At 43.7% G+C, this 18,014-nt stretch overlaps 1 protein-coding gene across 1 annotated transcript in view; it reads right to left on the bottom strand.

Moving 5' to 3' along the window:
- LOC126456360 (uncharacterized) overlaps window positions 1–18,014 on the bottom strand; it is a 176,000-nt gene that overhangs the window by 66,589 nt on the left and 91,397 nt on the right. Inside the window, exon 2 of the mRNA XM_050092114.1 lies at window positions 11,089–11,324. Coding sequence (XP_049948071.1) covers window positions 11,089–11,324 — 236 coding nt within the window. The remainder of the gene's footprint in view (window positions 1–11,088; window positions 11,325–18,014) is intronic.

Below are 18,014 nucleotides of genomic sequence, written 5' to 3'. Positions count from 1 at the left end.
GCAATAGTAACATACTTTCATCTTCACGTTATGTCGTGTGGTCGTTATAAGTGATTTGTCGGATGTTTAAATAAAACATGAACACGAACTTTCTGGGTAGCTGTTTCTCTTTATAAAAAAATTCCCAGTTACACATCATAGAAGAATGTTAAATCGGCAACAGAACTTCCAAACGAGATGGAATAAACAAATAGACGGACTCCTTCTTTGTTTTATTCTAAATACTGAATACCAGTATAATTACATAAATACTGGTGTGTATAGCTATTTTATGTTGACTGTGGTCCCGAGCGGAGTATCTGAAGACGCTCGAGCCTGGAGAGTGAAATGGTAGTAAGTCAAATAATACGCGAACTGTGGTCGTTTATCTGCATATAAACCTATTTGCATCACGAAATTCGCTGATCATCAGATCCAAGTTGGAATGACGCACAATATATTTCATTATTTGAGTATTCGAAGAACTTGGACTGACGCCAGAACAACAGGGAACTGCCATGCTTTGAGACTAGTAAATAGTTAATTGATAATGGCTAGGCGCTAGCCGAAATCTGGATTTGCCAAATAAAACCAGCAAAAAAAAGAAGACGACTGATTGCTGCGCTCTATAATTCATAAAATACCTGCGTTCTTGTTGCCTTCTTCTCTCATTGCTCCAAATTTCGTTTCGCATAGGAAGTTTCGATCGACATGAGTTTCTGAAACCTCGTTCTTGACGTTGTGTGTAATACAGTGCTAGTCCATTGTTTTCTTTTTCATTTTGTTATACATACTGTGAGGTGAACCAAAACATCCTGTTCATGATTACGTGTTGCTGCTCTTGTATTGTCCGTGTTTGCAGATAAAAATTGCTGGGCAACAGGTTCGCCTATTATCCAAAACACTGGTTTTTCTTGTAGACCCAAACATGTTTTAGCACTTTTGTTCTATCCTAAGTGGATTTTCTTCTTTTAAACCTTAATTGTACGTTATAGGGTATGCTGGGTTGGGTTATGCAGGACTCTGCAAATTATCGTATACTGGTAGCTTGTCATCTACAAATTTAAACAGAGCACCTTGAACCACTGGAGATAGGAGGTTCATATTCACATGACCTATGCATTAGTATATTCAGCAGTGATGGTTAGCATTTCAATCAGCTCGTTTCAGCATGTGTCCTGTTGCTTAGCGGGCATATGGTCCGCCGTGGGCCCTGATAACTTGTCCCATGTGTGAGCCATCGAAGCGTATAAGACGCGAATGGTGTCCTATGGTATAGCCATCCATGCTGAGGTTCACCTCGTTCCAAAGTTCATCTGTGGTGGTTGGCATTGGATCACAGAGCTGCAAGAGTCGTTTCCCCATATCTCACACATTTTTGATTGGCGGCAAGTCTGGTGATCTGGCGATCCAGAGTAAAAGGCCGACATCCTGTGACACGAAGAAGACACGTGTTCGTGCAGCAACATGTGGTCGCGCACTGTCTTGTTGAAAAACGGCGTCTGGGGTGTTGTGAAGAAAGGATATGACTGCGGGTCGCAAGATGTCATTAACGTAGGTCACACTAATGACAGTGCCCTGAAACACTGTGATTTGTGTTGCACCAATAGCACCCCACACAACAAGGCCTTGAGTAGGCGCTGTATGTCTTGTAGGAATGCCGTCACTATGGTGCCGCTCCCCCTGTCTGCGGCGAACGAAAATACAGCCATCATTTTCAAACAAACAGAACCTGGATTCGTCCGAAAACACTATCTGATGCCGTTCCTGCCCCCAGTGATGTCGTTCAACACACCATTGCCGTCTAGCGTGTTTCTGCATATTCGTCAAAGGTACGCGGACATGTGGACGACGCGCACGCAACCCATGCCGTAATAAACGGCGACAGACTGTCACCCCTGAGAGTGTACGATGTGTTACAGTGTACCATTGTTGCACCAAATCCAAGAAGGTCGCAGATCTGTCCTGCAATGCCATTCGGATGAGGTGTCGATCTCTCGGGTGGGGGGGGGGGGGGGGAAGGAGGGGAAGGAGGGGAGGTTGGGTAATACGATCTGACCTCTCTCTTCGTGGTTCTACAGACTTCCGTGAACCATTCGGTACATGCCCGTTGCACTTAGTACCTCACGTGCAGCAATTTTCCGGATCGATGCATCACATTCTCTCATGCCGAGAATCCGCCCTCTTTCAACTCACTGGTTTGACGGTACGGTTTGTGTATGCATCTGAGAGGCATCTTCTCAAGTCACACTGATCCATTACATTCGGGTTATACCGACAACAAGAGTCGCAGGCACATTTTACCGGTATGTGGTGTTGAACCACGATATCGATGTTGATCTTGAAACCGCGGGCCGACATGGTTCAAATGCTAATCATTTCTGCAGAATATACTAATGTAAACGTCCTGTGAATATAAACGTCCTATCTCTTGTCGTTCAAAGTGTTTTTTTTTTCTGAACGTGAGTGTATTCTGCAGAACTTCTTTTGTTTAACCAAAACTCGGTGTAAATGATGTTGTTATGAATCCAGTATCATTTGGCGTTCACTTCTTAAGATCTAAATAAAGCGAACTCACTGAGCAAGGCACAAACGTGCTGAAACATGTCTGGGTCTATATGAAAAAGAAGTGTTACCATCCCAAGCGTACATTATATACAATAATTCAAAACGTCGTCTTTTATAACCACATTCACGTCCATTTTTGGATCTCGCAAACAATTTTGATCTTTCAGACTTTAAATATGATCTTGTACGCCGGTACCGCCGACTAATTTATTTTCTTGTATATTCGATCGGTTTCCCAGACTAATGACTGTTTAACTTCTAAGAAGTTGTTCTGCTCCATCGTCACAATTACTGTTGAACTTCACCGACCATACAATAAATGTTAAGTGTATTCACAAGTCGTCTTACTTGAATTTCTTACAGTTGTGTCCTAAAATCTTATTTACCTCCCAGGCACTGTATGACTTACGTAGATACTGCAGGTCGTCTTAGAAATTGTAACAACTGTGTCCGTATTAAGAAATGAGATACGCATTTCGTTTGCACATTGTTTACTTTGTCAGGTATTTCTTTGCAGAATACTTATTTTGCCTGAGTATTTCCATTCGACGTGATAAACAATGTATTAAAGTGTCCTCCGGCTACAGCGTGGACTTCCCACGCTGCTACTGATAATCAGGCCATCGGATGAAGCCGTTACTCTAAACGATGCTATCACAGAGAAGCAGGGTTTGCTCCAGTGCTGGGTGTTATCATCGCACTCGCCTCTCATCAACACGATAATTACAAAATTAAGAAATGAATTCGCGATGAATGTCTTACGTGAGGTAAAGACAGCATCTGGTTTACATTAAAGCAAGAAAAGTTCAGAGGCAAGGAAGAGATCAGTGTTTCACGTCTCGTCGACAACGGGGTCATTAGAGACGGAAAACAAGCTCGGATTAGGGAAGGATGGAGGAGGAAGTCGGCCGTGCCCTTTCGAAGACACCATTCCGACTTTCGCCTTAAACGTTTATGGAAATCCAGAAAACCTAAATCAGGATGGTCGGATGGGGTTCGAACCGTCGTCCTCCCGTCTGCAAGTCCAGTGTGCTAACCACTGCGCCACCTCCCTCGGTAAGAAAAGAGCGTTTTTTCCTCTTTTAACTGTCCCTTCCGACCAATGAGACACTGACTGTATATTGTTGTAGCTGTATTGAAAACTCTTATTCTTTATAACTTATTCTTTATAACTGTCCAGTCACGTCTATCAAAATTTTTCATAGTTTTCCTTATTACGGTACTGGACCCTTCAATAGGCCACAAACGTTTCCTTCCACAATCTACTCCTATCGGATAAAAATTGGTTTCTTTGACCTCCATGTAGATGATGTGTTCTTTTTTTTTAATATTTCTGTTCTAATGACATGGAGATTTCAAGTGTTTATCAAAAGGATAACTTTTGCAACATATTGAAAAATTTTTACAGATGCAGATATGGAAAATGAATCCAACTGTCAGAAATTTCTATTCCATGGAAAAAGGAAGGAAGATTAGGTGTAACGTCGCGTCGACAGTGTCGTAACCACTGGGCTATCTCGTTCGGTCTATTTCGTGGTGAAAAATTGATAATTTCTCAGAGTCTAACAAAATTATAGTTTATAGTGAGGGGAGCTGTAATAAAAACTTTCAGTGTAGTAGTGTCCACAGTTTCATCCTGCATATTGCCATTGTAACTCACGACAAACGGACCCTGTAAATCACAAAAAAAACCATTGCCATATGCTCTGTATCAGTTGTGATGTTCCAGCTACATGTCAAGAGAGCATGTGTGGCAACTCTGAGAGCATTACTATCAGACTGATAGTTTTTCAAAGGTGGGCACTGAAGTACAAATATAGATGAATGGGTCGAAGTCTGCGTTATGAGCACAATTTATTTGGCTTATTACACTGACACAGTAGCAACATACAGTAATATGAAGTTCGAGATCACATAAACAGAAGATAGCCGTCCAACATTAAGTTCCACAGATAGAGGCCGGTACAGAAAACATTTCATCAAGCGAGTACACAAGAAAATGAGTCCTCTGTGCGGTAGGCGCACGGCTGTAACCGATCGGCGGTCACGGGGTCTCGCCGGGTGGCGCGCCGTGAGCTCCGGGGGCGTGGCATCTTCCCAGAGACCTGCTTGTAGATAGCTGTGCCACCACTGGTTAGGGCTGGAGGTAGAGAGCGATCTGTGACAACTGTCATAGCGCCGTATCGCTGTCGGCGTGCGTTACTTTCTTTATATCATTTTTTATCGTTTTTAAGCTGCTAGAAAGTACTAACCCCAAAACCGAATGAAAGAAAAAGTCCTTTACCAGAGAATGGCTTTCAAGTAAGTTTCCTGTGACGTGATTCTTCAGCTTCTCCCGACGTAGTTCATGATGATGAAATAGTTCACGGGTTAACTATTTCGACAAGTTTTCTATAGTTTCGCTAACTCACTCAACGTGAATTATGGGAGATTTCCTTTTATAGGCCTAATTACATCACCGATTTCTTTCCTAATTCTCACCGGTGGGACGCTAACCCTATTATTCCGTGCCCGTCTTTGAAGTTCACTCAACGTGAATTATGGGAGATTTCCTTTTATAGGCCTAATTACATCACCGATTTCTTTCCTAATTCTCACCGGTGGGACGCTAACCCTATTATTCCGTGCCCGTCTTTGAAGTTCGAAATGGGGTCATCAATCGTGCTCGAACAGGACATCTGCTAACGGCGTTGCACACAAAATTCATGCCGGCGGCTGTGGTCGATCGGTTCTAGGCGCTTCAGTCTGGAACCGCGCGACAGCTACGGACGCAGGTTCGAATCGTGCCTCGGGCATGGGTGTGTGTGTGATGTCCTTAGGTTAGTTAGGTTTAAGTAGTTCTAAGTTCTAGGGGACTGATGACCTCAGATGTTAAGTCCCATAGTACTCAAAGCCATTTGATTTGAACAAAAGACATGGGTCTGTGCTTAATTTCCGGTCCCGCACAGAGTCTAAATCTGTCAAAAAGGTCCAACCCGAAAAATTGCGCGCCGGCCGAAGTGGCCGTGCAGTTAAAGGCGCTGCAGTCTGGAACCGCAGGACCGCTACAGTCGCAGGTTCGAATCCTGCCTCGGGCATGGATGTTTGTGATGTCCTTAGGTTAGTTAGGTTTAACTAGTTCTAAGTTCTAGGGGACTAATGACCTCAGCAGTTGAGTCCCATAGTGCTCAGAGCCATTTTTTGTTAACCGAAAAATTGCCAGTGATATTTTGAGGTAAGTGTACATTAAAATGAAAATCCCCCATGCAGTTTCGCTACGTCCTGTTCTTCTTTTTTCGTAAACTGACGACGCATTAGTTATTAACGAGTTTAAGAGTGTTTAAATGTGATCTAGCTATCAGTCGAGTTATAGATTTCCTACTCGTTATCTTCGCATGGTAACGGGCAGGGAAATTATCGTAACGTTGCATAAAGAAGAAGCTGTTGGACGGCTGCTAAACCAGGAAAATTTTATTAGCAAACTTCACCGAGAAAGCATTACTTCTGATACAGGCGATTTCGAAATGTGTAGATGCCACGTATAGTGAGAGCTGAGGAATACCATGAAGTACACTGCTGACCACTGAAATATCAACAACATTAAGGCAGCATGTGACAAAAGTCAAATTGACTGAGGTGCACGATAAATAAATGATTAGCATTTCAGTGCAACCGCGCAGTGTAGGTAGCAGTAACTCCATCTACATTCTATATTAATGGAAAAGATACCTTTCGAATGGTTATTATTTGTGAAAAGATGGCGTCTGCCTCATCTAAGGAGGAGAAACGTCTAACCGCAGGTGTCTGAACTCTACGGCAGCAGTGTCGTGGTCTCCCGGGACCGCGGTTAAACGTTCCGTAATGTTGCTCAATTAAATTGGGAGGCCACGACCGTTAAACGAATATGGAATTGATAGATCCACAGAGCCATATTTGAGTCCAGGAAAAGGCTTCACTGGAGTAAGACAAGTCGCTGAACACTGTGTAACGTGACTTTTGGCGTATCGCAGAGTCCATATGGCGACCGCTGTTGACGCTGCACTTAAGGGGAGCCGGAGGTGGTCAAATCAAAACATTATGATTTTTTTTTTGCTACCGAAAATTAATTGGAACATTCCTCTTTAATGTAAACTTTGAATTATTGTTCTACTCGCCCTAGAAGTGGAGTTATTACCATTTTCCCCCACGCCTGCAGAGGAAATGGGCGGCCGCTGAATGCATCTAACACCCTCTCGTGACTCCCTGGCGAACTGCTTGGGATTTTCTCGGCCTGTTACGCAGACAGCGCCTTATGTTACGCATACAGCGAGTGTGCAAGGGTTGGCTACATTGTTTTCTGTGACAAATATTACCCGTATTTCCTTACAGCTTACTCCTATTTTCCTCAGAATTTCGAACATCTTGCTCCATTTAATATTGTCGTACACTTTTGATCTGGTTACGATGCCACGTTTTAGTAACCGTGTATATAAGAAGAGGAAGAACGTAGGGAAAAGAAAATTAACACTAATACCAAGTTGCAATACTACAATGAATAAGAGCGCGGAACATCGTCTGTTTGCTGTTTACCGTTTCGAATTAGTTCAGTGTTGCGCCTGTTGTTGGTAGTATTATACTTCTTGTGTAAAACGGGTAATATGCAGTATGTAAAAGAATCAGGAGGGAACGATAAAACCAATTTTTCATGACTTAGCACAGCCAGAATTGTTACACAAATGTCTACACGCAGAATCCTAATGAGAGCGTAAACAATTTGATTTGGAAAGTGATTCCTGAAAGGGTGTTCGTAAGCATAAAAACACTGCACTTTGGCATTTATGATGCAATAGCAACCTACAACCAAGGGAACAGTGTGAAGTGTGAAGTTCTGAAGGCATTAGGATTTACAGCTGGGGTGAACACTGAACGACCGCTAAGAAATATTGACAGAGAAAGGATAAGCGGAGCAGAAACAAGAGAAAGGCATATGAAGTATGATGGAACAACAGGCCAGAAAAGAAGACAGAAGAGGAAGCTTTTGGAGGATCAATAAGAAGACCCTCATAATCCATCCTATAGTGCAGGAATGTATTGAGAAACTTTGATAGCCATTTCCCGTAAATTAGAATTTTTCGAATATAAGGAACATTTTCTCAAAATCCACTCAAGCTAGAGAGATGAAATTTTTATACAGCACTCCTAGTGGTCAAACTTACATTGTAACACAGCCATTTGGCAATATGTTCAGTAGTTTCATTTCAGTTTAATTATAAAGCAATTATTTGTAAAAAAAATTTGGGTCATTAATAAAAAAAATAATTGGAAGGAAACTAGAAAAGATACTCCAAAATCCCTCTGTCATAACTGCAATACTAAACCACTCTATATGTAAAAAAAATCAAATTTTTCTATTTGGTAGTTTATTCATAAATGTTCCTCAAACTTAGTGATTTTAACATGGGCAGCATAGGCACCTCCGGCTCCCCTTAAAGTGGCAGCACAATAGTGGCCACAGGACAGGCACCATGTCCTCTTTCGGATGAGTTCCACTTCCGCGTACAACACAGAGATGGACGTATCCGTGAGTGAAGATTCCGGGAACGAGCGTTGTCAGATTGCTTTCTCATACGGGCCCGGCATTTGCTGTGGTGGTATGGGTGCCATTCGGTGCAAAATACGGTGGGTCGGGAACATAGACGGTACTTTAAACAACAATGGTTACATTTATAACATGTTGAGGCCTTTAGCTGTACCCTATCGCCGAGGTATCCGTGATGTTACCTTCCAAAGAGGTACCATAACACAGCATGTTGCCCTTGATGGCCTAACTTACCCCGAGGTACGGGGGTCGGTTGTTCGACGATTGTCCTGGCCAGCACGTTCTCAATGAAAATATCTGATCAAGGATCGCAGAGACGTAACCACTACAACCGAGTGAGAAAACCTAGGTGCCTAGTCTTTAGCACACTGGACTCGCATTCGGGAGAACGACTGTTTAAATCCGCATCCGGCCATTCAGAGTTAGGTTTTCCGTGATATCCTAAATCACTCCAGCCAGGTATGTGCCGGGATTGTTCCTTTGAAAGGTTACGGCGGCTTTCATTGCCCGCCCTTGGAATATTCTGAACCTGTGCTCCGTCTCTAATGACCTCGATGTCAACGGGACGCTAAACCCTAATCTTCCTTCCTTCGATTGTGGTAGAGATAAGGCACCATGGAAAGATGTACCCACATCCGTCATGCAAGCTTAATTTTACTCTATGCCAGCTGGGTTATACCCGTTGTTGCTGGAAGACGTGAAAGCTCTGGATACAAATGGTTCGCACCGTATAAACTCTCCGAAATGCCCTTAAAAAGTTAATTATATATTTGCTCCAAATTCAGAGGCCTGTTACCTGATATTTAAAACAGATCGTTCATATATTGCCGTCTTTTTTATAGTTTTTTTGTTCTGTTTTATACGCAATATTTGACAGGGAATAAATACTTACTAAAAAAAGTATGAGGTTCAAATACAAATAAAAATTCTTGTTTCGAAAAGAATGTAAAATGATATTACAGGAGAGATTTCCTAGTTTCACCACCGACTGTCACTGGCGGTGAATACCTCGTAAAGATTTCTTCGAGCTACTGATCGTCAGTCACAACAAAATAATGATAATTAGTAGCAGAGAAATGTTGTTTCTAATTCTATGCAGCAACTTTAGATATTCATCCATGTACAATACTAGATGCTTTCTTGGCTAGATTTCCAGTATCTTACATTAAATTTACTCTTATATTCGTAATACTTAGTATTATTTGGATGATATGTATAATTTGTCAGAGCATTTTGGCATATGATGTTTGATTCACAGTTCTAGGTGTCTTATTTACGGTTAACTCTCATCTTTCTCCTCGTCATCCTGTTCAGTGTCACTGTTGTAGCTGTCACTGTCACTGTTATTATTGCTGTGTACCCTCCGGAGATATTTACCTTGTATGTATGCATGTCCTTTATGTCGTGTCCGCAGGTACTCTTGAAGTGTTGTTTTTGAAATACTGCGTGTTAATGTACAGGGTGATCAGAAAGTCAGTATAAATTTGAAAACTTAATAAACCACGGAATAATGTAGATGGGTAAAAATTGACACACATGCTTGGAATGACATGGGGTTTTTTTAGAACCAAAAAAAAAAAAAAAGTTCACAAAATGTCCGACAGATGCCGCGTGAAAGATCTCTTGCGCGCGTCGTTTGGTAATGATCGTGTGCTCAGCCGCCACTTTCGTCATGCTTGGCCTCCCTGGTCCCCAGACCTCAGTCAGTGCGATTATTGGCTTTGGGGTTACCTGAAGTCGCAAGTGTATCGTGATCGACCGACATCTATAGGGATGCTGAAAGACAACATCCGACGCCAATGCCTCACCATAGCTCCGTACATGCTTTACAGCGCTGTTCACAACATTATTCCTCGACTACAGCTATTGTTGAGGAATGATGGTGGACATATTGAACATTTCCTGTGAAGAACATCATCTTAGCTTTGTCTTACTTTGTTACGCTAATTATTGCTATTCTTATCAGATGAAGCGCCATTTGTCGGACATTTTTGAACTTTTGTATTTTTTTGGTTGTATTAAAACCCCATGTCATTTCAAGCATGTGTGTCAATTTGTACCTCTCTATCTACATTATTCCGTGATTTATTCAGTTTTCAAGTTTATACTGACTTTTTGATCACCATGTATTTGTGTCCACTGTTATTAATCTATTATTGCTGTGTACATACGTATGTCTGTTTCGTGTAGTCTGATGTATTTCTACTGATCGCGTATTGCACGCAGAAGAAAACACTGTGTTCTGGGAAAATTTCTTTCCAGACGTTCATGTAGGTGTCTGTCTGAGATTTACGCTATTTAGGTGTGTGGGATAAGGTCGCCTCCATTTGAGAAATATACCAAATCGCGATTGGGATCGATATTCTTCTTTCTCAACCGGTCCCTTATGTCAGGGAGGAAGTCGTACACACTACGTCCCATATCACTTACATCTAAGGTCACGTGTCGTTTGTATCGTTACATCAGTTATTGTGAGTACCTTGTCTAGTCTCCCTATCTTTAACTAGTACTTGATAGCTCTGTATTTGATCGCGATATCCATCAGGCATATTCCGAGCACCATACAAAGTGCATTGACTGAGGTGGTGCCGAAGGCGTCTGATAGACTAAGGACATTTCTCTGCCATCGTCTGACTGATGCCTTCTTGACGACCAGGTTTAGTTTGTGCGCCCACGTGTTAGCTGAGAAGCTGACCCTAAGAAGTTAACCACGTATTCGTGTTCTTATACTGTACGTTTACAGTAAGTAAAATTTCGCTATTCACTGTCCTCCTCGGTGTTTCCATTTTATTGGTTATAAATTTATTGAATAGCTTTTCGGGAAATTCGAGCAGCTCGCGGCACGAGAGACGGTCAGCCGCTAGGGCGATGTACTGTTTGGAGCGGCAGTCGGCGCTGCGGGTTGAGCCACGCAGCGTTCGCGGCGACTGTAACCAGACCAGAGCGGAGCGGAGCAGGGCAGGGCAGGGGAGGGGTCCACTTACCTGTGCCACGCACCGCTGCCTCCGTGCGCCGTGGCCGGCTGCGGCTGCAGGCTGCAGGCTGCCGGAGAAATGTCGCGGGTCGCGGCGCGCATTGCGTCACACACGTGCCTCTGCCTCTGCCCCTGGCTGGAGCGGCAGCGGCGGCTGCGCCAGTGTCGGCTGCCGGCGCGCCGCATGTAGGGCACAGGCCGGCCCCCTAATGACGCCTTTTTGTTCTCCGGCAACGGCCCGTCCTCCTGCGGACCGCGAGCTTGGCCGTAACGCGAAACAAAAACAGCATTGTACCTCGGCGGCAATCCGGCATGGATCCAAGATGAAATACGGGGGAGGGGGAGCGGGGGTGGGGTGGGGAAGAGAAGAGAATGTACGTGGGTGGCCATGTTTCCTCATAAACCATTTTATTTGAAGCGTTTGTGCAGGGTGAGTCGAAAAGAACTTGCCAACTTTGCAATTACACTACTGGCTATGAAAATTGCTACACCACGAAGATGACGTGTTATAGACGGGAAATTTAACCGACAGGAAGAAGATGCTGTGATATGCAAATGATTAGCTTTTCAGAGAATTCACACAAGGTTGTCGCCGGTGGTGACACCTACAACCTGCTGACATGAGGTAAGTTTCCAACCGATTTTTCATACACAAACAGCAGTTGACCGGCATTGCCTGGTGAAACGTTGTTGTGATGCCTCGTGTAAGGAGGAGAAATGCGTACCATCACGTTTCCGACTTTGATAAAGGTCGGATTGTAGCCTATCGCGACTGCGGTTCATTTTATCGCGACATTGCTGTTCGCGTTGGTCGATATCCAATGACTGTTAGCAGAATATGGAATCGGTGGGTTCAGGACGGTAATACGGAACGCCGTGCTGGATCCCAACGGCCTCGTATCACTAGCAGTCGAGATGACAGGCATCTTATCCGCATGGCTGTAACGGATCGTGCAGCCACGTCTCGATCCCTGAGTCGGCAGATGGGGACGTTTGCTAGACAATAACCATCTGCACGAACAGTTCGACGACGTTTGCAGCAGCGTGGACTGAATACAGAAAATGTACGACTGCTGCCCTGGCCAGCACATTCTCCAGATCTCTCACCAATTGAAAACGTCTGGTCAATGGTGACCGAGCAACTGGCTTGTCACAATACACCAGTCACTACTCTTGATGAACCGTGGTATCGTGTTGAAGCTGCATGGGCAGCTGTACCTGTACGCGCCATCCAAGCTCTGTTCGACTCAGTGCCCAGGCGTATCAAGGCCGTTATTACGACCAAAGGTGGTTGTTCTGGGTACTGATGTCTCAGGATCTGTGCACCCAAACTGCGTGAAAATGTAATGACATGTCAGTTCTAGTATAATATATTTGTCCAATGAATACCCGTTTATCATGTGCATTTCATCTTGGTGTAGCATATTTAATGGCCAGTAGTGTATATAAAAATTTATTGAGATACAAAATCGGTAGATTTGTAGCAAAGAACTTAAAATTTGATTCATGTGGAGTATCAGTACCCCATTCCGCCAGCAGGAACACCAGCGTAGCGTACTGTTAAAATGACTACTCTCACTGGTGCGGAGCGTGCCCGCTGTGTGCTTGGTTTTATGAAATGAATTCTGTAACTAATATTCGGAGTAAATTTCGCACCGGATACGCTAAAGAACGTCCAAGCACGCATATAATTTACTAGTGGCACAATAATTTTGTTGAGACGGGTTATTTGTACCCTTAGCAAACTGGAACTGTACTGTTCTTTCTTCTTCTTCATGGAGAAAATTGTCACTGGTATTGTTTACATGGATATGCTTGAAAACTTTATAATTCCACAGATCGTTGGCCGACACCGGATAGTTTACTAACAACAAGACGGTGCACCACCTCATTTCCTCATGGAAGTTGCAGGTTTCTTCAACAATCTCTCCCACGTCGGTGGATTCGCAGCGAAGGGCCAATTGCATGACCACCTCGCTCCCCAGACCTGACACCACTCGATTTCTTTCTCTGGCGTTTTATTAAAGACCGTGTGTATGTTCCTCACCTACCAAACAATTTAACACACCTAAAAAATCGAATCTACGCTGCTGTTGCACAACTTACGTCCGATTTTCTGAGACGAGTGTGGGAAGAAATTGATTACCGGTGGGATGTTTAACACATCACAAATAGTAGTGGCATCAAACGAAAATGACACTTGACACGTTTGTGTGAAACTTGAAGTTGTTTTCTACAAAATGACACATCTACCATTCTGTAAATTATCTCAATAAATTTTTGTGCTACTACGAAGTTATAAAATCCTTTTTGACTGACCCGATATTTTGCATATAGAAGTTAGACAAAAACAAAAAATAACAGATTAGCAGGCTGTCGCAATTTACTTGTAGATATCCAAAGATGAAACTGGTATCTAACGTAGGTGCTAATTCAAGGTGTAACGTAAGGCTGCCTTCATAAAGCGGCGGAAACGTTACGTATCCTTGTACTCAACTAGCGTCAGCGCGGTGGCGAGCAGACTGACTAAGCACATACGAGAAGCGCCGTGTTCACCAAGCACGTGACCACTATTCCGACACATTCGACAGGACACCGAAAGCTGCGCCTTGAAATATGTCCAAATATGGTAAGGTTCAAACAAGTGACTACTATGTACGTCAGGCGGAATTTTCCAGGCCATCCCCAGTATCGAATATTACGTGGCTGACATATAAAAGGCGGGATCCGCCACAGAGTTGCAGAACAGTATGGTAGGCGTCTGTGACGCTACCTCTGTGTTGTTCGTCGCTAGGCTGCGGAATTGGGATTGTTAGAGATGTGGACGTAGTGCCATTAGGAAGGAGATAGGCGCGTGTCCGCAGGCAGCTGATTTGAATGCTGCGAAGTCGGAGTTTGCGATAGGAATCACTGATATAGAGTGTGCCAGGAACAGAATTCCACTGTTATGAGGTTATTATGACTTTAATGCACTTTGGGCTTCCTTGTGAATTATACCGAGTTATATATCGCTGAACACACTTTTTAGCTTGTGGGCGAATCGCAGTTGGAGTTCTGCAAGCTGCCCACGCTATCGTTCCTCATCGATTGCGTCGATCGAGATAAGACCCCTCTCATCACCGAATGCCTGTTAGGATGCAGAAAACCGACTTTCATTGAAAACAGCTTAAACCGTTTATTAAAGATTCTGTCAACAAGATCAGTATTTATATTAGGCGACTAGTTTCGAACCTTACAGGCTCGTCTTCAAGCGTGCCCTCCTGAGGCTGCGCTTACAGTGCCTGTTCTTAAAACTAAACTTCAAAGTGGCAACACATGCTTTATAAATGTTGCCACGTTGATGTTTATTATTAAGAAGAGGCACTGTCAGCGCAGCCTCAGGAGGCGAAGCTTTTAAAATAAACGTGTAAGGTTCGAGACTAGTCACCTAAAGTAAATACTGCAACTGTTGACAAATTCGTTAATAAACACTTTAAGAAATTTAATAAAGTTCCTGGTTCCCTGTCAACAAAATGTTGAAACTGAAAAATTGAAAACAGCTTCCAGTTGTATCGGTATCGATGAATACAGGTCCTGTATAGTTTTCAGCCAAATCTCATACCATCCTTCCTGCAGAATAGTGGCAAGTTTATGTGATGATGATGGAGGTGGATAGCGATCGCGCACACTTATCTTCTAGGTACGCCATAAGGTCCCAGTAATACTCAGGAGACATGCCACAATTCATCCTCGTGGTCGAAAATTAGCCGTGGTGGATGCGACTTCTGTGAGCAGGGGCCCTGTCGTCCTGGAACACAGTCTAACCAGTGGGGAACAAACGTTGTACCAAGGGATGGGCCTGATCAGCCAAAATGGTCACGTAATCCCTGGCAGTAACGCGACGTCCAAGAGTAACCAAGAGGCTTATGGAATAGCACGATAAGGTTGCCCAAATCGGCACCGAACGCCGGCCACGTTGAACTCTTGGGATGTAAACTCGGCTAGATAATGTGAAACAAGTCTCATACCACCAAATGGCAGTTTTTCATTGCTGTATAATCGAGGCTTTATGGCTTCGGCACCACGTACTCCCGTTACGGGCGTCTGCGTCACTGATGAGTGGTTTTGGAATTCCACTCGGCCTGCAGTTCCCTGGTTATGGTGCTCCCATCGTGCTGTTCTGGCGCTGACAGCGTTCGTAAGTCCGACGTCCACTTCTGCAGTGAATTTTCCTACTGTCCTCCTCTTATTTTTCGTCAAAATCTGCTTCATAAACCGACAGTCACGATCACTCAACACGCTCTGTCATCCGCTACGGCGGTCTAATGTCAAAATTGTGGTAGAGTAAAAAGTTGGCAACCAGATTGAAAAGTCCTGCTATCATACTAACGCGAAAAAGACAAACATGTTCTGGGCGGAGTTAGGGGTGTAAAAGAAAGAAACTAGCGTTTAAACTTATCTGGCAGCTTCAAAGACATTTAAATCACAACATTTTGATATGTTCGCGCTTTTTGTACGAGGTAACCTTCTTCCCCAAAGCAATCAGTTCTCCTAGCTACAAGGTTTTGCCACACATACATCTTACAGTTTAGTGGTTTAAGTCCGTGAATCTCTGCCCAAAATCGGGGAGTTTCGCCAGTAAGAGTAAACAAATTATATCATATTGCTGAAGAGCATACATGTAACAGCCAAAAAAGTTTTTCTGGGGGGATAAAATTCCTGGTTGTGGACTTTTTCCTCCGGGGATAATATCATGTATCACGTTACTTTACATAAAACGATGAATTATACACACATTAAAAAAAGTTTTGCATCACCTCGGCTCCGACAGTTCTGGAACATGTACAGAAAATTGGAATAGAGATCAAAATCAACATAAACATCATTTACGTTCTTTTTATGGTTGATGAAAACCACAAACTGCATGTTGTACCACCATACAGCGAGATCTTCAGAGGTGGTGGTCCAGATCGCTGTACACATCAGTACCTCAAATACCCAGTAGCACGTCCTCTTGAATTGATGCATGCCTGTATTCATCGCGGCATCCTATCCACAAGTTCATCAAAGCACTATTGGCCCAGATGGTCCCACTCCTCAACGGCGATTCAGCGTAGATCCCTCAGAGTGGTTGGTGGGTTACGTCACCCATAAACAGCCCTTTTCAATCTATCCCAGGCATGTTCGATAGGGTTCATGCCTGGAGAACATGCTGGCCACTCTAGTCGAGCGATGTCGTTATCCTGAAGGAAGTCATTCACTAGATGCGCACAATTGGGGCGCTAATGCCTCGCCAATATGCTGTCGATATGGTTGCACTATCGGTCGGAGGATGGCAGTCACGTATCGTACAGCCGTTACAGCGCCTTTCATGACACCAGCGGCGTACGTTGGCCCCACATAACGCCACCCCAAAACATCACGGAACCTCCACCTTGATGCACTCGCTGGACAGTGTGTCTAAGGCGTTCAGCCTCACCAGGTTGCCTCCAAACACGTCCCCGACGATTGTCTGGTTGAAGACGTATGCGACACTCATCGATGAAAAGAACTTTATGCCAACTCTGAGCGATCCATTCGGCATGTTGCTGGGCCCATCTTCACCGCGTTGCATGGTGTTATGGTTGCAAAGATGGACCCCGCCATGTACGTAGGGAGCGACGTTGCGCATCATGCAGCCTATTGCGCACAGTTTGAGTCGTAACACGGCGTCTTGTGGCTGCACGAAAAGCATTGTTCAACATGGTGGCGTTGCTGTCAAGGTTCCTCCGAGCCATAATCCGAAGGCAGCGGTCATGCACTGCAGTAGTAGCCCTTAGGCGGCCTGAGCGGGGCATGTCATCGATAGTTCCTGTCTCCCTCTATCTCCTCCCTGTCCGAACGACATCGCTTTGTTTCACTCCGAGACGCCTGGACACTTTCCTCGTTGAGAGGCCTTCCTGGCAGAAAGTGACCATGCGGACGCTATCGAACCGCGGTATTGACCATCTAGGCATGGTCGAACTACAGACAACAAGGAGCCGTGTACCTCCTTCCTGGTGGAATGACTGGAACTGATAGGCTGTCGGACCCCCTCCGTCTAATAGGCGCTGCTCATGCATGGTTGTTTACATCTTTGGGCCGGTTTAGTGACATCTGAACAGTCAAAGGGACTGTGTCTGTGATACAATATCCACAGTCAACGTCTGTCTTCAGGAGTTCTGGGAACCGGGGTGAAGCAAAACTTTTTACGGTGTTTGTATTATACATTTACGTTTTTTTAAGTCAGAGTACCAAATCTTATTAAGCTATAATGTTCCACAAGTCTTAAAGGTAAAGTGTGAAAATTTCACGAAGATCGGAATAATACTGTAGATTTTATGAATTACAAACAAACGAACCCTTTTTTTATGTATATAGACAGTGCTTGATTCGTGACGGTACTTACCGGCACCCCTGGAAAAAATTAGAATTGTGGTTTTTAAGATGTAGTACGAGAGAACTATTTTTAACCGATACAAATTTTGTATTCGCAATTCTAATATGCGCAGAAGATTGTTAAAATATTGTTTGAAGTAATCTAATTTTCAAAAATACCCTCCCCGTCTCCTCACGAAATGTCACAGTACTGGAACCTCCTTGTATAAAAATCAAGCATTTTATATAGATATTATGTACCCTCAACATACGAGATGTTACGATTGTGGATTGAATAAAAGAGTTGAATAGTTACGAAATTGTAAAGAACAGGTACAAACGTTATTATTTTAGTAAGACGCTAATTAATGTAAAGTCATGATGAATGTATGCGTTTCTATACAGTTTCATGCCATACTGTCGCACAAAAATTTCATAGGCGTGATTACACGAATTAAAAAAAAATTGGAGGTAAATGAACTCTTATTTTTTCTTAGCGGTATCATAACCAGACTAATGAGCTGTCACCGATTTCTGGTTATAGGAAGTTAGTCTTCGGGT

This window comes from Schistocerca serialis, chromosome 2 (assembly GCF_023864345.2).
Source record: "Schistocerca serialis cubense isolate TAMUIC-IGC-003099 chromosome 2, iqSchSeri2.2, whole genome shotgun sequence".
Lineage (NCBI taxonomy): Eukaryota > Metazoa > Arthropoda > Insecta > Orthoptera > Acrididae > Schistocerca > Schistocerca serialis.
The sequence above is the reverse complement of the archived record's forward strand: the minus strand, read 5'-3'. Positions and strand labels throughout refer to the sequence as shown.